At 39.2% G+C, this 26,727-nt stretch overlaps 2 protein-coding genes across 5 annotated transcripts in view; one reads left to right on the forward strand and one right to left on the reverse strand.

Moving 5' to 3' along the window:
- Positions 1–118: 118 nt before the first annotated feature.
- LOC123984737 (protein mono-ADP-ribosyltransferase PARP11) lies at positions 119–3,875 on the forward strand. The gene is made up of 7 exons (XM_046071818.1): positions 119–278; positions 384–498; positions 585–654; positions 798–861; positions 2,731–2,864; positions 2,960–3,111; positions 3,232–3,875. The coding sequence occupies exons 1-7, from the start codon at positions 183–185 to the stop codon at positions 3,528–3,530; spliced, it is 930 nt and encodes a 309-aa protein (XP_045927774.1). The 5' UTR covers positions 119–182; the 3' UTR covers positions 3,531–3,875.
- Positions 3,876–9,023: 5,148 nt separating this feature from the next.
- tmtc2a (transmembrane O-mannosyltransferase targeting cadherins 2a) overlaps positions 9,024–26,727 on the reverse strand; it is a 45,557-nt gene continuing 27,853 nt past the window's right edge. For all 4 annotated transcript variants that reach the window (XM_046072197.1, XM_046072198.1, XM_046072199.1 and 1 more), the window contains 9 exons: positions 26,108–26,222; positions 25,234–25,319; positions 24,166–24,350; positions 23,774–23,852; positions 22,536–22,657; positions 19,369–19,450; positions 17,394–17,508; positions 14,960–15,023; positions 9,024–11,386 (listed from right to left, as the gene is read on the reverse strand). In XM_046072197.1, coding sequence (XP_045928153.1) covers positions 11,183–11,386; positions 14,960–15,023; positions 17,394–17,508; positions 19,369–19,450; positions 22,536–22,657; positions 23,774–23,852; positions 24,166–24,350; positions 25,234–25,319; positions 26,108–26,222 — 1,052 coding nt within the window. In that variant the 3' untranslated portion in view covers positions 9,024–11,182. The remainder of the gene's footprint in view (positions 11,387–14,959; positions 15,024–17,393; positions 17,509–19,368; positions 19,451–22,535; positions 22,658–23,773; positions 23,853–24,165; positions 24,351–25,233; positions 25,320–26,107; positions 26,223–26,727) is intronic.

Below are 26,727 nucleotides of genomic sequence, written 5' to 3' on the forward strand. Positions count from 1 at the left end.
AACATTTTCGAAGGGGAGAGGACATAAGAGAAATGAGCCAGCCTACCTCAGAGGTGTGGCTCTGAGGTAGGCTAGCACAGTTTATATGAGCCAGAAGTACCTACATCAATCTTTATAGCTATCTGAGTAAATAAGAGAGAGGAAGAGTTGGTTTTTGTGATATCTATTTAATTTTCTAGACAATGTGGGGCAATGACAAAGTGGAGTACATGGACACATCAGACATTCCATGGTGTTGGTATTACTTGGCAGACTGTGGAAGGTGGCACAGATTTGAGGTAAACTTTTGAACATTTCTTTAAATCACAACTTATTACTTTACAAAAATTGAAGAGCAGGATGACACATCGCTAACCTTCTTTTGCCTTCTGTCCATCCTGCAGGATGACCCCAGTAACCCTCTTATGAGTGAAGATATGGAAAAATTTTACCAAACAAACTCAAAAGCCACTTTAAGTCCGCTTTCACCCAGTTGTCACATGAAGATAGATTTCTCAGGTATCTGGCTACATTTACTTGTTCACATTATCTCTTCGTTTACCTGTAAAGAATTTGGTTGATCTGACTTCTGTCTCCTTACACAGCCATGTTACAGACTGACCTCAACACAGGAAGGCAAAGAAGAATCCAACGAGGCTACAATATTGAGAGAAGGTGAAATGAAACTTAAAACATGTAAATACAAGAAATCATTTACACTCACAAGAGTAGATTGTGGATTTGTCAGGCTTCAGAATAGTTTCTTGCAAAATGAAAGTGAAACCACAATGCAAACCAGTGATTCTTTTCTCCCACAGTTGTTCATGCTTCAATACCGCTCCTGTGTTCTGGGAAAATGTTGACCCCACCAGACCATATCAGGTGTTGTTGCGTTTTTTCAGATTTTGAGAAAGGAGATGCTCAGTCCAATTAAAATTAACAAAAAGATTTAATTACAAAAGTTAGTAAATAAAGAGATGGCATTACAGAACAAACATGAAACAAAAACACTGCAGTGGACTGGAAAGTTGTTCCTCTTTTCAGATTTACAGCTTACAGTCCTGATTCTCACAAAATTAATTGTTAATATCCTCCAGGTATGTGGGCGGGTCTTTTTCCTCCAAATGGTTTAGGTCCATAGCCATTGGTCGTTTGGTTAACTTCTTCGCCACCCAATTGGGAAGGGTGTACCTTACTGTTCTACCTTTTGGTTGAACAAAAGAGCACCGATCCCAGACGTGAAACCCCCCTTCAATCTACAGGAATAAACTGTCTTTTGCTCTAAACTAATCATGGTTGACACCCTATCTTAAGTGTCAATGAAACAGTCAAAACAAAACAGTCCTTCTGGCACTTAAACAAAGAGGTGTCAGTTTTCTTCACATTACAAAGAGGATACAAACAATAGTTTAATCAACATTCTAATGCAATTGCCTGGCCTAAAATCCTGCAGTTTTACATTTGAAGAAAAGCACTGAAACACTGGAATACATTAAGTTTGTTGTAACTTTTTAAAACTCAACAGTGTGAATAACAGAAATGTATTCAAAGTGACCATGGAATTATAAGGTTCTATGTGTGTTGTGAGTAGTCTTGAGATATTGAGGTTTAAAGTAAAAAAACAACAACTCCCTTATGCCTTCCTTACTGTAGAAGTTACAGAGAGTTCTTAAAAAATCTTAACAGTTACATAGCTCAAACCGGAATGTTTGTCTTATTTCTGTATGTCAAAATGTTCCCTTCATTTCTATCATCTCTGAAGTAGTCACAGTAACTTGAGCTACTAATAATAACATTCAATTATTGTTAACAAACAGTGGCATGAGCTGTGTAATTAGCAAGCTAGCTGTCAAGGAGCCCCAGTTTGTGGCTCATGTATTAGCATTACAGTTGAGTCAGCTAATGACTCATTTTAATGGCAGGCGAGCAGAGAGAAAAGGGTCAAAAGTAAGCCTCAGTTTAGCTGGAAATGTTTTAGTGAGTAATGAATAGAGACTGTAGCTCTGCAGCTTCTCAAGATTAAAGTGGAGCTACCATTTGTAACCCCGATTCAACTATCAGTCGACTATAGGCAAGACTTGATAATTCTGATTCAACTATGTAAAACCTTAGTCGGGGACAGCCCTAGTTATGAAAGAAATGTTTAATCCATTTCTTAAGGTGCTACTCTATAGCCTATCCACTGTACAAATATTAACATGTTTTATACTGAAATATGAAATAAAATAAAGTAACGTCAATATAGACTGATAGACTGAACATTTTAGCTCAATTTGTCTAAATAACGCAAAATTTTCCAGCTAGCGTCTTTGTTTGGATTAGGAGAAAAAACTGTAGCTTGAAAAATGGGTTTAAAATCTATTTTATTGTGCAGCAAATGGAATATATTTTATCAAGATGGTGGTCGGTCGCAGGGTTATTATCTTTTAGAAAACAGATGCTTAACACGGTGACTCAAATGTAATATTTGAGAGGCATAAGCGCAAGTTAGCTGATTAGCATGGTAGCTAATAGTAAACAATACCAAGTTTAAAAAATGTACTACTAAAGTGACTCTCAAAGTAGTTAGCTCTTGTATCAGTGTTATTCATACTGTTTTTGATAGACCTTTATAGAACCAATTTATAGAATGACTTTAGAGAACTTTTTCTTTTTCATTTCTTATAAATGTTTATTAAAAAAATAAGAAACAGGGATTCAAAGACGGTTCTGAATATTCGTTAATAGTCTATGTGTTTGCGTATTTTACAGTTGATCCCTCTGGGAGAGCTCACCCCAGAGTATCAGACTGTGTCAGGTTATGTGAAGAATGATGGTCTGTTAGACAGATCCATTGTCTCAATCAGCAGGATACAGAATGTGGATCTATGGGAAATATTTTGTCGGTAAGTACGTTGAAAGGAATTTAGCTTCCTCCATTTCCTTCATCATTCCCCTTCTTTGTAATTAAAATGGTTGTTCTCCTTGTTTGTGTTTAAAGGAAAAAAATACAGTTAATGAGAATTCAAAGTGTCAATGAAATTCAAGAGAGAAGACTCTTTCATGGGACTGAAATCAGAAATGTTGACAACATTTGCAAGTATAACTTTGATGTACGGTTAGCTGGGCAACATGGCCACTCATTTGGCAAAGGTAAGTTAAATCAAACAGTAATAACTGTCTGTGCAGCCTTATATATTCAATGAAAATACTTGTAATGGTCTAGCTGTTCACCAGAGATTCCCCAGTTGATCTAAGTTTGTTTTTATTTAGGAATATATTTTGCAAAACATGCAACATATGCAGACAAATACAGCACGAGCAGCACGGATCCATTACCACTGTTTGGCGTGAAAACACAAGGTGTACATGGTGAACACACTAAAGTAATATTTGTGGCACGTGTGATGATCGGGACATCAAATCTTGGAAAAGCTCATTTCCAAAAACCTGATCATGGAAGTTCTGAAAACTCCCATTACAGCTGTGTGAATGATATCAATCATCCCACTGTTTTTGTTATTTTTGATCCAAATCAAATATATCCAGAGTATTTGATTCAGTACCGATGAAGTCAAGAGAGGCTCCTGAGCGTGTACAATATCATCATGTCTACCTCAAACTGTTTGGGTGAAGATTTTTCTTGCAAGATTTTTCTCAATGTTTTTACAACACTTTTTTAACTAGAACTACGAAGAGAAACTAGACTCTGCAATTCTTTGAATGAAGGCTATGTTTACATACATTTAGATATTTTGAAAACTAAGTAGTCTTACACATTGCTCTAGTATATTTATTGAAAGCACTGTTTATAAAATACATTATACTTTTTTTTTTTTTACTATTTAATTTATGACCACATTACACAGATTTGACTTTGAAGAGGCTTCATAAATAAATTTCCTGGCAGAACCAAACCAAAGTCTACATTTCTTTATTCCTGTTCCAACTTTTCATCTTCTGTATTATTATTTCTGGGGATAAAAGGCCTATAATTACTGTGGCTTCATGGTCAATGATGCAGGGGCACTGCTAACATTACAATAATGTGTCTCTAAATATCTATAAAAATGGATTTTCATTTTTGACAGTTTCATTAAAAGTACAATATTTGGTTAAGATGTATATTAAGATGATAACTGCGCATTGTTGAGATATTCCTGTTTGTTTTCCATGGCCACACCACAATCATCATACATTATACAAGGAGGGATCAGCAGTCAGTTCCCAGATCAGTTTAATATTAAAATGAGCAAATCCCTTATGTAATTCATTTCATGGTTCAACAACTACATACGATTTCCATTACACATAAACAGTTCATGTTGTGACCAGCTCAGATTAGAGTTAGATAAGATTTGCAAGTTTAGTGTTGACTTTGTTAACAGCACATACAACTCCCTAAAACCATTATTAACAAGCACTTTGAAAAGGAAAAAGGCGAAGATGGAGTCAGGTTTACAAAGGTAGGAGCTGTCTGTTTCTTCTCTCCACCCTATCACTTTAGATAGGGTACGAACAAGGTCCAGGATAAGACAACTCAACTTGTTAGTGTCAATAGTGATTAAATTAATTTCAGAAATGTCTTATGTTACATCCATTTTTGAGTGGAATGTCCTGAATTTATTTGGTGTGTTATTATTTAGTTTACCCTTAACTTTATTTAGGGCAGACAAACAATAATTTACCTGATCCTCCCCCCCAAAAAACTCTAAAATATATACATTACATTACTTGACATTATACGTAAAAAGAAATTGATACTTAAGTAAAAGTACAGAATCAAAAAACACTCGAGTTAAATCACTCAAACATAAAAATGGCCCCTATTACATTATTAGATAGCCAATACTGATTCATCAATGACTAAGTAGCACTTTACTGTTTTAGCTTGTTACAGTACCTGTTCTAATTTTTATATACAGTCCATGGTTCTAATGGAGGAGAAAGAAATGGAGCCAATTGTACATAAGGGACACTGTCAGCAGAGGTCGCCGTTGACACATGCAACATTATTAGAAATAGAGGCTGAACTCTTGGCACAGGTCAACACTGGCTAGTCCACATTTTGTTTAGTGGTTTCTAAAAGTACATTGTTGCCACTACTTCTGCCATAATCTCCTTCAGGGTGAGTCTACAGTGCAAAATAATATTTTCAAAAAGCCAGCAGTCTCTTCTTCCAGCAGCAAGGGTCACAGCAGGTGGTTATATTCAGCGGTGGAAAGTAACTAAGTACATTTACTCATCCACTCTAATTTTGAGGTATTTGTACTTTACTTGCTACTTTCTACTCCATTAGGCTTACCTTTATTTGACAGAAGGAGTTACTTGTTACTTTACTGATTTTACATTGTAATATATTGTTAAAGATTAAACTAGTTGGTCCCAAACTTTTTGGCTTGTGACACCTTATGAAAAAGGAACCACTGGACACTAAACCATTTCACTGTACATAAAGAAGTTAAAAATAGCTCTACCCAGCCAGCTATAACACTAAAATGCCACTTACACTTTGATGCATCAGTATTGGCAATCTAATAATGTCATGTAATGTATATAATAATATCAATCACATTGTCTGTTTGCATGTATAAGTGCTTTTGAATTTCAATCAAAAGTGTATTTTGATTCTACACTCTTTACTATAGCACTTATAGTCATTTATATATTACAGAGCTGTTTTTTTGTGATATGGTAAATTATTGTTTGTATGCCAATTAATTCAATTAAACCACATCTAATGTCCCTGAAGGCACTACCCACATGCTTGCCTTGCAGGTGTACTATCGAGCGGTGGGAGGAAAGCTTTCATGCGTCATGGGCCTTTCTAACTTCTTTCCCTATTGGGTAGTTTTAGTGGTTTACTTCAACATGTAGACCCAGGTGTTACTGTCAGAAGTCATGTCTGCCAGCTATGGAACAACCGAACAGACATGTAGCCATCATGAGTGAATAACTTTCAAATTTCTGAATGATGAAGGCAGCTTACAGTTCATTGGTAGTCAGGTGTAAAGTACAGTAAAAAGTACAGACTGTCTTCACTGACGGAAAATGTTACTCAGCTTTAATTAGACACATTTATATTAGTTCCTGGAACATCCTACAGACCATTTGCCCCTTGGCACCACTCCTGGTGGTGTGTTCACCCCAAAGGCAGGAAGAAGAAAAGGTTATCAAAATGCTTCCTAATTGGGTGTCAGGCTAGTGTGACCTGGGAAATACTGAGGCAAGATGGGGCCCGGTTTACAAAAGTAGACTTTACATGGACAATACTAATGAGCTTTTTCACTTTGTAAAGTATGTGAGCACGATCTAGGATAAGACAACGTAACTTTTCTTCTTAATTTGCAAATAAAAACCTGTAGTTATTGAATGAATTTTAGAAATGTCTTAAGTGACATCCATTTTTTCAAGTTATGCCTTGAATTTATGCCTTTCAAGTTATGCCTTGAATTTATATGGTGTATTATCATTTTGTTTAGCCAGAACTTTAATCTTCTAACTATGGATTTATGAGGGGTTTTATTTTAGCTGTACTGACATTAATATACTCATCTGTGCTAAATATAAAACAAGAAACACATTACTCAATTCCACACTACAAGGGGATGCATTTCATTAGTGTACACTAGACAAACTTTTTGCCTGTATCAAAGCTAAGCAAGTCCATAACATTACCATTCCACTATCCCATGTGACATGCACACACTTCCACACTAATCCTTTTATTATTTCGTTGTTTTTATAGACCAAAATATTCACACCACGATTTAATTTGTAAAAAGGGGGGGAAATCACACTCACTCTGTGTGTTAAACCACATGTGTACGTGATACGGTATCGGTAGTTTTTGTAGTTGGAGCCGTTTTCCAGGACGCCATCTCTCAGCAAACGTTTTGAGATGATTTAATTGGTCCTGTGGGTAAGATGGGCAGATTCAGTGATGAGTTTAGCAGATGGTGTTTCAAAATAAGGTTGTTTCTATGGATAACAAATACATTCTTGGTTCAGTGTTATTATTATTACATAACACAATATGCTCGCAGATTTATGCTAACTTCTAGTGCATAGTTTGAAATATTCGAAACTGGGGCTGTAAGTTCTTCCAAGTCAATAAGTGAGTCGAGTTTGATATCTTCTTAAATATTTACAGCTTGGTGTGCTCAGAGTTTGGCATGTGATTAGAACCTCTTTGATGTCTGCTTGATCAGATGATATCAACATGTTGAGTTTGTGTAAAGGCCCGGGTCTAATTAGTGGTTCCTTTCAGAAAGCTGTGTGTGTCATTTAGAGAGAAGGAGAGAGACTGAGCGTGGCACTGTTCCTTTGTGTCTCCAGTGAAACCAAGACTAGGTAACGGGAGAGACAGAAATGACTTCCTTTCTAAATTATTTAACATTTCATACTCTCAAAAATATAATTGGCGATCTCAATTAGATAGAACAAAGTCTGCAAACTAGTTCAGGAAGATAAGTCCATCACTGCTACGCTCACATGATGGACTCTTCTAAATGTAATGCAATAAGACTGTCTGTTTAGCCCTGATGTCCTGTTTGGGGTCCTAGAGACCATGCAAAAAACATTGTTTTATCACCTTGATACTTCATGACTTCTACTGATTTTATTACTTATAAACAAGATATTGAAATTAATACAACAGAATGCATTATCTCTGTTTGGGTTCCAACAGACTTTTAAACACGGTTGAATAAAATGGATTTTCATATGCTTTGTATTTGTAATTGGTGTCTCCCTAACAGGGAGTTAGACCTCTCTGGCGTCTAAAGACTGTTATCTTTGCAAATATTATTTTTATTTAGATATACAACTTTGGGTGGGGCCCCCAACAAGTAGGAAGCAAAGCCAGTGTCCAACAATGCATTAGGGTTAAGCAGTCAATAGTGCATGAACTGCTGCTGCCACCCCGGCTCATTTGCTTTCTGTACGTGGAAATGGGTTATAAAAATCGGTACTGCTGCTGTTCATATAGAATAGCCCCCAACATAACAGTCAGTTTGACTTGTCATAGCAAGAAAATCACAGGCGTAATTAATAGGATTAACGATAGCTTTGTTCCCACTAAGCTGTAGTCCAGCATGCACAATACTAAGACCCTGAACTGATATTCCTGCTATGATATGTCAAAATGGCCGCTGTGAGAAAGGCCACACACGCTTAACACCATCTAAACCAAATCAGTTTATCTTGGTCTCATCAGACCACAGGACACGGTTCCAGTAATCCATGTCCTTAGTCTTCTTGTCTTCAGCAAACTGTTTGCGGGCTTTCTTGTGCATCATCTTTAGAAGAGGCTTCCTTCTGGGACGACAGCCATGCAGACCAGTTTGATGTAGTGTATGGTCTGAGCACTGACAGGCTGACCTCCCCCCCACCTTCAACCTCTGCAGCAACGTTGGCATCACTCATACCTCTATTTCCCAAAGACAACCTCTGGATATGACGCTGAGCATGAGCACTCAACTTCTTTGGTTGACCATGGCGAGGCCTGTTCTGAGTGGAACCTGTCCTTTGTAACGGCTGTATGTCTTGGCCACCTTGCTCCAGCTCAGTTTCAGGGTCTTGGCAATGTTCTTATAGCCTCGGCCATGTTTATGTAGAGCAACCATTCTTTTTTTCAGATCCTCAGAGTTCTTTGCCATGAGTTGCCATGTTGAACTTCCAGTGACCAGCATGAGGGAGTGTGAGAGTGATAACACCAAGTTTTACACACCTGCTCCCCATTCACACCTGAGACCTTTGCCCAATGCGGACATTTTCACTTAGGGGTGTACTCACTTTTGTTGCCAGTGATTTAGACATAATGGCTGTGTGATGTGTTATTTTGAGGGAACAACAAATTTACACTAATACAAGCTGTGCACTCACTACTTTACATTGTAGAAAAGTGTCATTTCTTCAGTGTTGTCGCATGAAGATGTAATCATATTCACAAAAATGTGAGGGGTGTACTCACTTTTGTGAGACACTGTACATGTGGGTTGGCTGACTGGATTTACAGTTGTTGAGAGGCACAGGCTTCCTGGAGGACATCACACTGCTGAGAGCAAGAGTCATGTTTTTATTATGGAAAAAGGTTCACTTTTCTTTACAAAACACAACACATTATCTGCTACACATTTTCTATAATTTAACTAAACATTACAATCATCAAAAACATCTAACATCATTTTAAGAAGCTCTCTCTGTGTCAAACTCATTCTGCGACAGTAATCACAACCAGATGTCCCTGAGCAGAGAGAAAAACATATATATACACATATATATATATATAAAAAAAACATTTTTAATGTAATTGTCATGTAGCCTATCTATGTGGAGAAATCAGAGGGTGGGCTACTGTGACAGTGATGGCACAGTGTTGGTTTCACATAAAAACATTTATTAATAAATTAAGTTTGATCATTTGATCACATGAAGTGAAACACCTTCATTTGACACAAGGAACACAACACACAAGTGAGATAAGTTCTTGCTTGGCACAAGAGGCTTAAAGACCTAGTACACACTTTGGCACCGCTGACAAGTTTTCTCATGATCAGTTTTACAGTCATGAGCATTAAAAATGCACCAGGTGCAAACAATCTTCAGTTACTCTGACCACAGAATGTGACTAGCTATGCGTTATGCTTTTACCTGTTCTTTTTTAATTGGTTGGAGCATTTTACTATACAGCGCTGTATTAGAGGGTGGTACCTCAAGATGTCTTTGCACTGGCATGCTTTTAATGTTACGCATTTATTGTGTTAAGAGTAAAAAAGAAAAAAATCAAAAACGATGCAGCAGAATCAGAGATATTGGCTGTATTCGTAACCGCAGTGTGCAGTATGTCATACTATATGGGTTTCATAGTAGTATGCAGTATAAAACTGTTTATTCGACTTATTTTGCAGTACGCTAGGCTTTGCAGATTGCCGGTTTTGGCAAACATGTAAACAATAGGAGGAATATAAATAAGTAAATGTTAATTAAAATGTTATGAGTACCACTTATAAAACAACATGACATACATAACTTTAATCCAACACTGAGGGATATTTTTGTTATTAGGGACAGAGCAGTTATATTCCTCCTTGTCCACTACTGAGTGTTTGCCTTTTCAACAATGACCAGTTGTTGAGACTGCCTGATTAAATAAAGATCACATTTTTTAAAAAGTTGCTGTTGTGACCGTTCTAGCACTTTGAATTATGGGACACAGAATGCAAGGTAGACTGGTCCGATGCATTCTGGAGATTTTTTCCGAATCAGTATCCGGGTATTTTTGGCATATTCCAGATTTTACTTTTGTTTACATACTCAGTACTACATTTAGGTCAAATCAGTACATACTAATAGTATAGTAGACCGTTTTGAATAGGGCCATTGTCTTGTTTTATTCTGTGCATTCTTCTTCCTTGTCAAAACCTGGTACCTACATTACCCACAATGCAACTCTACTACAGACATTTCTGTCAGAGATGCAGGAGTGTTATATGAATAGCAGCTAATGTAGCCTCAAACCGCTAGTCTAACTTCACACCCCCAGATTTTCATTTTCAAACTTAAAGTCTTAAGACTCATCTGACCCCAACTCAAGTGACATCACTTGAGGCAACTCAGACGCCCTCTGCAGGAAGACTTTATGTAACTTTTTTCCACCCACAAACGTAGTGTTACTCCCAAAGACCTGTAGCTAGACTGTGGAGTTCCCCTCCAACACAAACCAGCTGAAAGACAATGTGTCATTCTCCCATTAGCGCTGACAACTTTAAAACCCATTCTGCAGAAATTATTTAAATACTTTTGCTACATCCTCATTCAAATTAAGTGCTTTAAAATATACAAATTTTTTATTGATCTCAAAACTTTCTCTTTTGGACTTTGCAGTTTTTGCCTTTGACTTCAGTGCATCATTTAACAACTGAGCATTACTTAAAACTTAAGTGAAAACTTAAAGTGAAAAATAAAATGTGACTCTTAGCCGTTTGAGCCACCATACAGCACTGGTGGTGACATATCGCACAGAACTCACACTTGAATCCCAAACATGCCAAGCATCAAACCGTCTTCCACAAGCATCACAGGACACAGCTCTACAGAATTTGTCTTTCCTGTCTCGTAGGACGAGCTTTTAGCCTCCAGCTCTTTCATATCCTGTCCTGCTTCATTCTCCGGAGGACACTACATCATCATTAAGGGAAGGGAGTGCAGCAATTCTCTCAGTTCAAAGGTCGCTCTTCTGCATCCCAAGCCCATGCCTAATCCTGAGTCCCTGCCTCTCCATGATGTTCCACAGTTTGCGCAGGTTGGACTGGGTAATGACATCATCAGGTTTGAGCTGTAATGCACGCAGGTAGTTGGCCTCTGCCTCGGGAAGTTTCCCATTCAGGTGGAGGATGGCACCGAGGTTCATCAGAGCAGCTGGATACTAGGAAAGGGCAAAGACACAGTGAGAAAAGGGTCAGAACAATGGAAAAGGAGGCAGAGTGGTGCAAAATGGCATAATTATGAGTTTTAAAGGTCTTAGGGCGCTGACTTACAGGATTACTGTACTTGTGGCAACTGTGTCAACCTTGAAATCGGTCAAGGTCCTATCTGGACAAACTATTTTAATCTTGCCCTTCTCAGTTCTACATTTGACAGAGACAGTTATGTGAGACACACACACACATTTTAGGAAGCTTGCCAGGCTTTTTATGGATGGTGGATTAAGGCAAGGGCTCTAGTGAAATTTGCTTAAGGCTATGGAAATCCAATATGCATTAAATTAGCCCTAACGCAATCTCACAGCACAGTAGCAGCCATGGCCAAAGACAAACGTGTGTCCTTTGGCAATGCCACAGTGAGAAAATAGGTAGGTACAGATTGTGTGTGAAGTGAATATTAAGTATTTACGATATGAATGAACAAACCCATTTAGAGGTAGGTCCTATTTAATAGAATACCATCTTTTGAAGTTTTAAATTGAAACCATCTGGCCCTGAATAGTGTAACAGTCATGGAAATCTACAAAATCCAGGTCATAGACATGACTCTCAGCAAGCCATAGCTAACGAGCACACCCAAATCTCATCCTAAAAGTTGTCGGCACCTCATCCCCCAGAACTGGCCTTCTTCCCAGGCCCGTGTCGTCACTGCATGACATATGGTAGCAACTTGGCAACTAGTCCACAGATTTTCTCTCCCCAAACACAACTGTTCGTCTCTAAACGCTGATATTTCACTTGTTTACATTCCACTTATAAAGCAGTGTTAAAATACTTGCATTGAGAGTGTGAGCTTGTTTTTCCAACGTAATGTATCTAATGAGTGCTTACGTAGTTGGCATATTCCAAGTAGTGGCCTGGAGGACCCAGGACAATTAAAGGTCCTTTAAATTAAATAATGCAGTTTAACAGAGAGCAGCTACAGTGCAGTTCTGCCATTTTCCGTGGGTTTGTTTTTCTCACCTAGTGCAACAAATGGATGTATCAAGCAGTTACATTTCAAAGTCCTCCAAACCGTTGTTCTGCTTATTGTACCATTGAGGAAATTTGTGAGCAGCCGAGACATACTAAGCTAGATAAATGATGGTCCGTTTGTCATTCTAAACAACCGGATGATATGCAATACAAGGACTGGGCTAAATCATTAGAAATGGACCCCTGTTTGTGTGTTCCTGTGCACAGGAAAGCAGCCAGAAAGTAATCCAGCAATTCTTTGTGCCTTTCTATTGACTGAAACAATTATTTATGAAGTTGGCTGGGTCTTACTGTAATTATCTTACCCTTGACCTTCAGCAAAATGAAATATACAGTATTTTCAAGATAGAATCTGCCGGTGATATTCAGCTTTTGAGATGCACCCTGCCCTATGAGCTACAGTGAACCACTATCACAATGGTTATAATCCTTAAACATTCACTCTAGACATCTTTTAAGACATAAAAATACTGTCTGAGTTTATAGAAAGAGAAAAGAAAGGGAAATAAAAACACTCAACATTTTTGACATATTTGGCATACAAGAAGAGATAAATGAGTAACTGACATGGGGACTTTGGATTACAACTTAGAAAATTAATTTTTCATTTCACCATCTCTGTTAATTTGCTGCTAATGGAAACAGAACATTCTACTGCTCCTTCACAATAAAAACATTCAAGTGGCAAAACACATAGTGGCTTTTATTGTGAATATTATAATTTGATGATAATTTGTAGGGACCAAATAACACATATTATAGCCTAATAAGCCTAATCAGTCTTCATGCTCAGTTTCTGCTCAGAGTACAGCGTTTTCTTTGAGACAAACCTCTGAGTGGTGTAAATAATGGACTTTTCAGTGTGTGCAAAACTCTACTTGCACCTTCCTTTGCCAGCGCTGAATCTTTCGTGATCTGAAAGCTATTGGATTAAGTTGATATTTGAGATACTGTCATTCACTAGGAAGACGTGTGTCAAATACAAGAGATTCTTTACTCATGACAAAAGAAAGCTTAAGCGCATCTAAATGTGCACATGAAGGCTCCCAGATGGTGAATTATAATGACTGTGACTTTGAGGTAGCTTATTTTTTTACAGAATAATATACAAACATATGGCTTTCCAAATTAAAACGGACAACCAGAATTCTTCTCTTCTAGGGTTTTACTCAGCTTTTAAGGCTTAAACATGATATAAACAGACAGGCAGTCCTTATCTTAAAAGGGGCACATACTAAAAAGCAGTGTTTCCCAACCAGTAGTTGTTCCCTGAGGGCTAATTCTGCAGTTTCCAGGGGGTATGTGGACAAACTAAGTAGCTCAGCTAATTTGACAAAAAAATAATTAACTACCTGAACACTACATGTTGTCATTGAGAGTGCATGAAAACCAGTTAGCTAGCAAGCAGATAGGTCTAACAGTTAGCTTAAAGTAATACAAACATGTCAGCTAAAAGTGTGTGAATAAACAGTTGAACTATAAATGTATGGTTGAAGTAGCTAAAATGAATAGCTATGTGGCTGAAGTAGATAGATTAAAGTAATGGATACATTGTTTAAATAGTTAGCTAAAAAGTGAAAGACATATTTGGAATACATAGCTAAAAATACTGTAATAGATAGATAATGTAAAAGTAATGGATAAACAGTAGAATCAGTTAGCCAAAAGCAATGGATTAAAAGTTGAACTATACCAATATCCTACCCATACTCATGGATAAATGGTCTGGCTTTTGCCAATTCCAGTGATAGTAGTAATGCAATTGACACAAACCTTTAATTCAGTTCAACTGTATGGAAGCACTTATATCACAGCCAGTATCAATTCAAAAGAACACATTTGAGCATGATGGGTGAATGCCTTGAGTTCATCCGACACAAAAGGTAGGGAAACACTGCTCTAAAGGGTGTGGCAATATAATACTAGTTACTCCAGTGTAGGGCATGAAGATGAATGTTTAACCCTCTCTCTCGACTGAACTAGCAACATAAGTCACTGAGTAGACTACCATGACAAATGACTGCAGGAAGCTCCCAGTAGTTCATGTCTAAAAAACACAGGCTGTGACTCTTAAGTTACCTCCCCGAGATCAGTCCATGCACCCTTTTCCTTTGAAGTGACTGATTCATACTAGGCAGAAACAGGATATAATAGCCCCCCAAGTTCCTCAACCGCATGTGCTGACATTGAGAGACATGATATCCCACGAGGTTCGGTCTGTCTAACTATACTGTGATGATCAAGTATTTACTCTGAAGCTGAATGTGTGAATTCAATATCAGGCAACGGTTACCACTGAACTCTTTCCTCTGGGATTTTTGTGTTTGCATAAGCACATCAAGGCACCAGTTCACAGCCATGAACAGAGCACAGTTTCCATTTTATATTCAGCTGTGTCGCTGTTTGCCAGGAACAACAGTAATGTAACACACTGTCAGAATGATGGGTAATACATAGTATGTTGTAAATTGAATTTACGGTGCAGGCGTGTGTGCATTTCCATGTTAAGTGCTAGCAGGCCCACCAGTCCAGGTACTTACATCTGGTCTGAGGCTGGCTGCACGCTTATACTGCCTCTCTGCTGCTTCATTTAGACTGGCCTGTCTAAAGAGAAAGAAACACAGAGATAAAAAAAATTAGTAAAATGTGACATAACACAGTTTATATTAATAATATTGTCCTAATTCAAATTCCTGATAATTGTATTCATTCACAATTGCACAGCTAATCATATGAATTACTATAATTAGAGCCATTCGTTAATTGTGTAAATGCTGTAAAATGCCTCAGTGGTGATTTTACTTAGAATTTTCTTTGGAATAGTCAGATTAACATAATCTTCACAATGAATCTTACTAAAATGGTCAGGAATCAAGCACACAGTACGTTGTACTCATTTAAAGCCTCCTGCCTCTGTGTATCACAGTGGACTGTGCTTTATAACAGGCAATACATACTCACCATTGTGTCTCATAAAAAGGCGGGATGGTTGCACTGTACATTATTTATCTATAAAGGGTCTACTGGAAAAACTACCTTACTATACACTGAAACCTCTGGGACCACCTGAGAGGGTCTCGAACCCCAGATTAGGAACTTTATATTTTTATTGCATACTTAAAATAAATTCTGATTGGCTATAAGTTTTATTACTCGTTAACAATTATTTTACACCTAACCTTTTTACTACGCATTAAGATCATTTGAAATTAATTTCTGTAACTTACAATTGCTGTATATCTCAGAGGTCACACGCCTCTGGAGCAACGAGGGGTTAAGTGTCTTGCTCAGGGACACATAGGTGTCTCACAGTGGATTCGAACCCGGGTCTCTCACACCAAAGGCAAGTGTCTTAGCCACTGTGCCATCACCACCCCAATAATAATAAAAATTAAGTATTATTAAGTTACTGTTTATTCCTGCACACAAAGATGTTTCTCGCCAAGCTAAAAACATGGACTTATTTGTATTCAGAGACTAATCAAACTAATGAGTCCATACTGTAACAATGGCCAACTGATGGTACAGATCCATCGTTGGCTGCAGGAATGTTGAATTTTATTTTTATAAGCTTGTAAAATACATTTCTAATAAAATCATTAGGAAACAATGTTCTGTGTTAAGGGATTTAATTTCTTTGTAATAACTGTGATAATGCTGCAGTGACTTACTTTAATCTTACCGTCCATTATGCCTACCTTATTATTTATCAGAGAACGATGGAAATGGATGTTCCCTTACTTGTTACAGCTGGGTTTATAAAATGGCAACCGCTCATCTGCTCCATACATACAATTTTATCCAAAGAGTGCATGAATCGGACATTGCAGTGCCAAAGTTAATAAAGCCAAGGAAACCACTCTTTCACGACATGGTAATTAATATTTATAAGACCATGACTCGAGTAAAATATGCCATGAGAATGCATGCCATACTTTTATCACAGATCAGAGGAGTTCAAGACTGACTATCACAGTCATCTTATAGCATGCTTCCTTGGGCTTTATTTTGTTTGATTAAGTGCTGGAGAGTCAATAAAGAAGACTGATAAAGACACAGGAACTCAGGTTTTAAGGAAAGTAACATTAGATAGAGGGAAATGTGTAAAATGTAGGCCTGGCACATTCAAAGTGGTCAAACTGGATTGTTGGGTCATTATTATAAACCTGGATATGGTGATATTGGAGGTTTTTAAAAAAAGCCGAGATTTGAAGCTCACCTTTATTACCAGTGGAGCATTATAATTTTTAAATCCAACTAATGACAGCTGTGTGTCATTAAACCCTAATTAGTTTATGTCACAGTCAATCTCAGAAGAACACAACCAGTTAGACCAGAATATGGCAAAATGATCTGTCTCTTAGATTTACTCTTACGGTTTCAAAAAGCAAACCTCAGCCAAACCCTGAGACTTTCAACTTTTTATAAATCCTCTGTGGTGTTGCATTCAGATGGATGCTAGAGAGCAGCGATGACTTTCCCAGATATGTAGAGCAAAAAGGAACGAAGGCACATCGCTCCAATATTTCCTCGAGTTGCTGGGAGTAGAGGACATTTGCAGTCCCTTTTGACACGTTTGAAGGCTTATGCGTTTGTCTGTGCACATGCTTGCCAAACTGAGGGAAAATTCTCCAGTGGCTTCTTTACAAGCCCTGGGCTGAAACATCGCTATGATGGACTGATACTGTACTGCTGTATATGTGTTAGACATAACAGCTTTTATGGCAGCTATTTCCATAGAGAGGACATTTACTATTCTATAACATTAGTAGTAATTTATATTTCAAAATATGGTTATTAAATGGCAGTGGTACATGGAAAAAAAAATACATACAAATGGGAAAGCAGCACAGCAGCAAACTCTGTAAATACAGGATTTAAAAAACACCTCAACATTTCTTCTGTACTGTGCTTTTTCAAGTAGGGAAACTCCACTTGCGAGCGGTGGTGTTGCGTGTCAGCAGTTTAGCCAACCTGAGCATGTGAGCTGCACTGAAGACCACATCAAACTCTGTGCTGTCCAACTCCGCAGCTCTCTCCGCCATCTCCGCCGCCTCGCCAAGACGAGACTGCTCCAGAAGAAACTGACCTGGAGAGAGGGGAAGACAAAGGAAGTGCTTTTATATCCCTGACTTTTTCCCCTCTAGGCCCAACAAGAGGTTGACAAATTGACGTACTATTGACTACTACTGTGCCACTACCGAACCATTAGCATGGCTGTAGACTCTTTGTCTTGTTTATTTGCAAATAGAGGGTTTGGGTTTTGTTTGTTTTGTGCCATTATTTACAAGTTTATGCTCCAGAATCACATTGTGGCAAGCTGATGAAAGTGGTATTGACCTGACAGGGAAAGCTTGTAGAGAAGCTCTGACAGACAAAGATGGGGATCAGTGGAAAAACAAAGGAAGATGAATGGAGGCAGTGAAATAGAGGAGTGCCCGAGGAAACACAACAAGGAGGCAGAGACAGCAAGAGAGGAGTAAGACAGTGAAAGGATTTTTGTTTTGCTTGGCGTCGTTTGAGAACACAGATGAGATGGAGGGGATTCATGCGTTTTCCTGTGGGAGTCTGGCCACCTGGAGGGCACCCACAAGTGCCTGCCTCCGTGGCAATAAATTAACAGGCGAGCCACAAATGTTACTGAGTTTCTGTTTCCTGTACTGAAAGCTAACTGAATTTGACTAAGTGATTAGACACCAGACAATTAAAAAATGGATCGTATGCAGGACAGTTTGCATTAAAATGTTTTACTGTGAACAATGGCAGGAAAGGGGGGCCTTGCTTTAGTTATCACCCTCTGTGTCCTCACTTCCTTGCACTCTCATGTGTGTGTATTTGTGTGTGCGCATCCGTTGTGTTATAATGTGGGCAGATATTATCGCTCCTTACACACTCCCACCTGGAGCTCATCCAGTGAACCCAGGATAGATAAAGCAGCCAGATTTGCGATAAAGGAGGTAAGGGGACCAGCCCAAATAAACATTAGCAAGTAGCAACATGTAGCAAGAAGCTACAAGATAACATTGGAAAAAGGAAATAGAAGAGAGGCAGGGAAGGGGAAACAGCTTGGTCCAAAGACAGCAATGCGACCCCCCCCCCCCCCCCCCCCCCAAACTAAACTCAATCCCCAAGATATCCAGCCCAGAGAAAGCACCAGGAGGAATGGAGGAAGATAATGAAGAGGAGAAAGGGACAACACACAATGGTGCTTTCCGCGAGAGGGGGCAGGTTTAATTTCCTATGAATATCCTGAAGATAGTGACGTGGAGCAGCAAGGAGCCTATTCCTCCAAACTGATATGAAACACTGTATGAACAGCAGCACTGGCGGAACGTGGATTCATGTTGTACTCTCTGGTACGAATGGTAAACAGTGTACTCTGATCCTGTGTCCTCACTCAGATAAACATAGCATACATGCCTGTTTGTGTGTGTTTGCACCATCTGCGAAACCTCAAACAGCTTCTACACTCCCAGCACCGATACCAACAGTAAATCAGGTGACAGTACATTTCAAGCAAATTAGTTACTGTGGTGCAGGGAGTGCTAAAACACGTCCTGCAATCATTTTTAGGGAAAAACGATAAAAACAAAAGGATCGAGAGTGTTTTACAACATGAGCTGTAAGAGGACCTGGTATATTTAATGACTGGGTCTGAGGGTGACCCTACAAAGTTTGGGTCTTTATAAAAGAGTCTCAAGGCCGCTGCCTAATAATCATCCTGAGTACAGCTTACTGCAGCAAAGCCCGATGATTACAGTAAAGCCTGCAGCACAGGTTTGGATTACAGGCAATCAGGTATGTTATAGGTGGTAGAAAAGGACTTTGTCAACAATAGAGAGACATTTTTTGAGGACAGAGGTGTCCAAATTTTTATGATTGTAATGTCAGTTTTCAAACAGGCTTTGTTAAAAATGTGAGAAGGGAAACCTTTGATGTCTCTTCTTACCATAGTGCATGTAGCAGTTTCCTTTTCTCGGGTCTAGTTGAATAGCTCTCAGATAGTACTTCTCTGCTTCTGTCTTCTGCCCCTAGAAGGAAAAGGAAGGAGGAGGAGGATCATTGATTGCACCCGATATGCGAGTTGAATTTTCTGTTGTGAGAAGATTGTGTTTCTGTAACATTTCATTTTGTGCAACGACACAAGGCACACTTTGACCTAAAGTTTTTTTTCGTTTGTTTTTGACCACTCATACTCAATACAAATATACTAGTTTCACGGGTATACACGGCACCTGACACAACCAGAAGGGCAAGGCCATCACCGAATAGGGCTTAATGGCTGATTGAACACATGTTTGCATGCTTGGGTTAGGTTGTGATCTGCGTAGGCTTTTGACTACGAGGGCCATGGCTTCATTTAATTTTGTCCCTCACACATGAGTACAACAAACAAAAGCCAAAAATTAACCAATCCAAGCATGGAGTGTATATTATGTACAAATTAGTCAATAGTATAGGCAGAATCAATTGTGATTATGAAATATTATGAACAGAAAACAAATTAGCGAAATGTCTAAACTTAATGACACACTTAATGAGCCCTGAATGTAACAGATACACATTTCTGAACGAGGCAGAAGATGAGTGACAGCACTTCCAGATTATTTAATTAGAGTCTATGGTTTATAATAATAGTAAACGAGAAGAAAAGTGAAAATTTAAATTGCAGTATAAATATATAGCATGCGTACTGCATTGTGCGTGCATACTGTGTCACAAACGCGCACATGTAAACGCGCCACAAAACCCCCCAAAAAAAAGCTTCTATTTTACTGTCTCTGCTCCGAGTAATTTTAGAACAGCGACATGCATCAGCTGAGGCACGGCAACCCTGCTGTTAAGTTTCATTAAGTTCAGCAGGAAACTGATGCTCATAAAGAACACAGTACCTCACCTCCCATGTCTAACCTTTACAGAAAAACCTCCAAAGGGGGTGTGTGTGTGTGTGTACCTAAAACCAAACTAAGACATTGCTTCTGTGTGCACGAGGCTCAATTTCTCCACCTCTTTTCTTTCATGCTTCAACACTGATTGTTTCCATATTGCCAATGGACTTGCCATGCAACAAGAAATGAGAGGACTAGGCATATTAGGCTTGCTTCATTAGCTTTTCCCCATGCCCGCAATCGCTCTAAATGAATGAGCGAATATCGTAGGGCCTAGACGGCTTATTTCACATTTTCTTTGGCTCTTTCCTCTTTACATTCAATTAAACATTTTCCCCGGCCATCCATCAGAACTGCAAGTAGAGTGGTTCAGTCTAGTGGGGTTGGAACAAGTTATCATTCAACAGATTTATGAAAGACATGAAAAGATTTTACCAAAAGACGATTTTGTGATGTGCTCTTTTTTAAACTTATTTATTGCTGTGTATGCACTCCTCCAGTTTGAATTTCTTGCACACTTTTACCGCCTGTACTCCTCTGTTTGTGAATTATTGAGCGGTCTTCCACAGTGAGAGGCAGTGGTTAGTGCCAGTTCTGAATGTATCTAAATACACAGCTTAAATTCATAAGTCAGCTTAGTGTTGACTGACCACAACTTTTCCCAATGCACACCACACCCCTTTGACTCCAGCAAGAGATCTGTGACCAACAGCGGGGCTCTAATGTTACACTAGACTCATTTGGAAGCACTATGACCTTGGTGAGAATACAGCAAATTAGTGGCTTCAGGAGTTGCACTTGGTATTTGCGGAGGGATGTGGATGGGTTCAAGACTATCAGGTTCCAGCTTTTATTATTGTGTGGATTTACTTTTAAAAGAAGAATGAGAGTGTCACCTAGAAAGTTTCAGAGAAAAAATAAAGCACATGTTTGGGTGAGAAACAGTACAAGACTTCAGTTTGATCTTTCCTCCCCGCATCTGTATTGTCAGTTGACTCCAGCAGGATGGCCAAAAATGTAGCCGATGGAGTGATTCAATAAGGAAGGAGAGTAATTGCATTATAAGCCTGTCCACTGGCCCATTGTCCTGGGTCCATCCAATCTCCTGTTCCTAAAGCCCTGTAGTAGTGGAGGGGGCCTCTCTGTGAGGCAGGGCCCTGCGTGGATCCGGAGCCCTGAGCCTGAGGGAGCACAGCAGATGTCCAGCCACACTGGGCGACTCTAATCTGAACCTGCCCTTTAGGGGGGTGTGTGTGTGTGTTTGTACTATCTATATCTTCAAATATTTCAACAAAGAGCGGAAATGATCAGAACCAAGGTTTAAAGCCTGTGAGGTTTCCAGCTGCAAGTGTGCAAGGCACTGCAGGTTGGTTGTGTCCTTACTCAGCGCCCAAGGCCATGGAAGGGAGGAGGTCAAACATCTCTAGAGGGATTACAGAGGGCACACAGTTCAACTCCCACATCTAAACTTGACTCAGCTGTGAACACATCTGTTGTCAAATAAGTGTGTTTTTGTTTTTATGGAATGGGAGAGGCGGTGGGAGGACATTTTTCTTTGCAGAGAAAACTTGTTGTGCCCTTGCTGTCTCCTAACACTCATGCGTATATACCAATACACACAGCGAAGGACAGAACACACACAGCTAATCTGGAACTCATCCAATCACAGAGGGAGAGCTTTCATCTGAACTTCCCACATCTGTGACCTTCAGACGTCAGACATGAATGTATGCAGCTACTATGTAGATATTTGGCATCAGTCCTGGTTACAGGCTCAATCAAAAGGTCACAAAAAAAAAAAAAAGGTATTTATTGGAACATTTCTGCCTTCAGTGCGTCTTTCACACTGTGTAATCCTCTTTTCATTCAACTAGTAGTTCTAGAGGTCAAACACTATATTCATGAAGGCGTCACAAATCCTCTCGTTGACTCCTGATCAGGGGAGAAGAGTTTGTTTAGCATGCACCTTTCAGAGTCAGGAGCTCGCACCTCATAACAATTACCATAGTTCTTAAGGCTGTGCAGAGGAATCAATAGGATGGGTTCGCCTTGCTCCAATGTTCCATAAGTCACTCAATATGCATTATTCATCGCTCCACTCTGCCACTTCAAGTCCCATTTAATTACGCTCTGCCAGGCAGTGAACCGCTGCAGTCGTTACTAAGATAATGCTTTGGCTTGCCTCATGGTTTTTCCCATGTGGTGGGTGTGTAGTAATGGGACTTACAATGATGGACAGGAGTTTGCCATAAGTGAGGTGGGCAGGGATATGGTCAGGCTTGGCCCTGAGGGACTCTTTGTACCAGTGGCCTGCTTCCTCCAGCCGGTTCAGCCTCATGTAGGCCTCTCCTGCAACAAAATACAGATCAGGAGTCATAATTTTATTATTGGCATGCTAGTTACAGACAGAACTGATGTTTGTTGCTTTAAGTTTCCTCTGGATATGCTAGCCAGGCTAAGGCGGGAGCAGATCGTGACAGCGTGCAGAGGAGGGAGTCTTAGCAGGTGTACAAACACTCGTTGAACAACCTGTTTAAGACAAATTTGGCAAAGCTCTCAGCTTCCCAGTTACCCCAACTTGCTGGTCTAGTTTATTGATGTTAATATTCCTTGTTGCTTGATAAAAAGTATTAACACTGCTTCTCAAAATTTTTTGTTTCTAACAGGTGTAAGATAGATAAACTACGTTGAACTCTGCCTCTCATCCATAGTGTCAACATTCCTCACATGCTGAAGAAACACCCCACTGTAGTTCAATCTGGAAAGCACACTCCCTAAAGAACAACTGTTGTATTTAAAACTCTATGAGATTTTGTTTGATCTGAGGACATGCTGTTGGCCCCCGCAGTACAATGACATCAGCTTTGACAAAGAATCCCCTGGACATCACACTAATGCAAACACTGCCCTCCCTCCACCTGACAAAACAAGTCCAATTCTCATTAGCTTGTCCAAGACATTTCTATAGACATCTCCTTGCAATCTCAACTAGGTCGTCTGGATGAACTTCCAATAATGTAATTAGTGTTACAATAACAAAGAGAGGGATGTGATTTATTACACGGTTTAGCGTCACTCCTTGGTAAGAGAACACAAAGTCTGTGCACACATTTATGAGCTACAGAGTTGAAATAAAACTCTTCTAAAGTTAATTTCAATTTGTTGAATTCAATTTGAAGCTATAATAAAATAGAAGAACATTAAAAATGGAAATAAATATGTAAGATTGATCACTGAAGCGCAAGCCAAACGTTTCCCAGGGATGCATTGTTTTACTTACATAAAACAACCATCACATTGTTCTTCATAGTCGATACAAATTTTTAACTGTATGCATCAAATGGCTATATTACCTCATCAAAACAATAATTAGCATTTCAAAGCAGTTATTGCCACAGCAGTGACTTTTTAATCCTGCAGTTTCTGCATCACAAACAAAGATTCAGGGCTCCAACAGAAACTTACCCATCATGTTGAAAAGGCTGTGTGGTGCAAACTGTCTGGGCATTTTCTGCACCGCTTCCCTATAAATAGACAGGGCCTCCTGTAGTGGAGGGAAACAGAGTTTTCGTTTTGCATCAGCAAATTGCAGCCCTTTTATTTGATGAGGGACTCGTACTTGGTGCAAAGCAGGCTTCTACACAGTTTCCTGTTCAATTCTAAATGGTTGAGCTTTCAGTCCTACATTAACGGATAAGTGGTGAGTGGTTAAATCATAAGTGATCATAAAGTCAAAGCCATTGTGACAAGCAAAAAAACAGTTCAGTATTTTATTCTAGTCTGCATATTCAGATCAGCAATCAAGCAAACGCTTTGTCATTTCAGCTCCTAAAATATTCCCATGGCAACACGCTAACCTCCTGCAGGCCCTGCTCATGGAGCAGTTTTCCCAGGTTGTACAGGCAGCTTGTGACGGAGCTCTTGTGGGCATGGGGGTCCTTCAAGTTCTCATCTGGAATGTCGGCACACGTCAGAAAGGTGCGTTTGGCCTCCTCCAGGTTGCCCTGGTTCATCAGTATGATTCCTGTGTTCAAGTAGGCCGCTGTGAGGGGGAGGGAAAGTTATTAAACAGCAGCAGCTGCCATCAAAAAGCAAACAAAATGCAAAACAGGATTAGAACCTGCTGTGACTCACATTCATTGATAGGTGTTCTAATACACAGACAATGAAATCTAAGTCATTGTCTGATGCTTATTTTTGAATTTTTATGTACACACACGTGTATACACACATATTTTATATATCTCTCTCTCCCTCCACACATATATCTACATACACACACATATGTGTATAAATAATGCTAATTCACTTATAGATCCAACTTTCTGTTTTTTATATATATATATATATATATATATATATATATATATATATATATATATAAATAATCAATACAGTAAAAAAAAAACACTGAGTATTTAAGAGTGGACAAAATGTGCAGGAACTACAAAGTTAGTTGGGGAAGATGGCCAAAAGGACACAGGGTAGAGGTCGAAAGGCAGTTAAAAAGTAAGAAAGAAATAAATTAGGCTGAAAGGAGATTAAGATAAGGAAGAACTGAAGGTGACTTATCAAGTTGAAAAAGCAGTCTGGAAACCTGTCCTCACTCATAAAATCGTCCTTGTTACAGTAAAAGAAGGACCCTCCTCATGCATGCAAGCAGTCAAGTGTGAGATTGAATGTCATCATTTCGCCGTCAAGCTGAAATAGCCTGAACACGGTCCTCCGAGTGACCATGTGGCAAAAGAAAATCTTATTCAGCATTTAAACTGGACCATGATGGTGATCCAATAACAGACCCTTAGCTCACATTTAATTAATCCAAACAAAGACTCAAAATGAGAATATCTCATTACTGATAACTCTTCCCCTCAATCACGACCACTCCAGTCATCATGTATCAGCTATCTTTAAACTTTACTTACATGCCAGTGTTGGCCGACTCCCAATGGCCAGTTTGTAATAATGCAGCGCTTCTGAAAAACGTTCATTCTCCTGCAGCAGCAAGCCACTAACAGACAAAAAGGAAAAATGTGAGACATTTTCACAGCACCATAAACTGCACAACAGAGGATTTTTCTTGTTCATTTATATCTGTGACGGTAAAGTAAGCTTTGCCCCATATTACAGCATGTCAAAGTGATGAGGGGACTTTGGCTAAAAGCTAAGAAATAAAAACAGAACAAAAACTGTAGCTGTATCTGTATCTGTTATGCAATATGCCAACACTTAACCCCAATTTACCCAACCATCCCTCATTTTCAAACAGCATCTCCATATTAAAGAATGCAAAAACACCATCATTCGGTTTTCCCTTCTCCCTATGCTGCTTTGCCAGCTTCCTGGCACCCGTAACTTGAAAGACAGAAAAACAGTGTCAGCATTAGAGCAAGAGACATGGGTCTGCTATGAGGTTTTGGCACCTTTGACATTTTGTGTTGCAGGATGGGAAGTGGCTTTGTGTTCTCCCACAGTCCCCTCAAAGTACGACTAATGAAATCAGTAGCAGAAGGTACACAGAGCCACCAGGGACACACAAAGTTATTTTCTCTTTGTCACACTCTTGCATCACGCTTAACTCTGCGTCTCACCTGCTTCTTTCCTCCTGTATTAGATCTATTTTTGCCTTCTTTAAGTTCTTTCTGTCTGTCACCCTCACTGTCACTATGCCTTTTCTCCTGCCCCCTTTCTTGTTCTGCAACTGCAATCTCAAGTGATGGATGGGAGGAATCTGAACTCGTTCGTGTCAGGACTTCGCAAACAGGAGGCGGGGGGGAACAGGGCATCTTTAACACTCACAGGTTATACAGCATGTCAGCCATGTTCCCTCGGTGGTGCAGAGCGTTTCTGTATGCCTTCTCCGCCTCCGCCATCTTACCCTGGTTCTTCAGTACGTTCCCCAAGTTTCCCCAGGCTACAGAAGACATGTCAGTCAAAAGTTGCACTTTCAGGGTGAAAAAACACAATGATGGTATTCATTTAAAAATAGAGATTGCTGTCAATTTGCCAAAATGCCAAAAACATTTAATAACAAATAATTATGAAAACCATGTGCAGTTATACTGCTTGTGTTAATTGATGTAATATGAATTTAAATTACTTCTGTATTTAAACTAAACTATTCCAAAGCCAGTCCTGCATGAACGAGCAGAAAGTCATCCAGCGGTTTTCACTGTGGGATTAACTGTGTTGGAGTTCCCCAAGCAGAAATGTTTGTTATTTTCTCGCATACCTTTCCACTTCTTTGCACCTTTAAGATGATGAACAACTGACTACACTCAATTTCACCCAGCTTAAGGATATAAGTAGGGCCGGGTATATTTTTTCCCCCTCTATTGAACAAAATAAGCCAAACTTTTTTAATGCATTGGTGGTTTGATTTTGTCAATGGTACAAGAACTTAAAAAATACAGTGTTAC

This window comes from Micropterus dolomieu, linkage group LG16, assembly GCF_021292245.1.
Source record: "Micropterus dolomieu isolate WLL.071019.BEF.003 ecotype Adirondacks linkage group LG16, ASM2129224v1, whole genome shotgun sequence".
NCBI lineage: Eukaryota > Metazoa > Chordata > Actinopteri > Centrarchiformes > Centrarchidae > Micropterus > Micropterus dolomieu.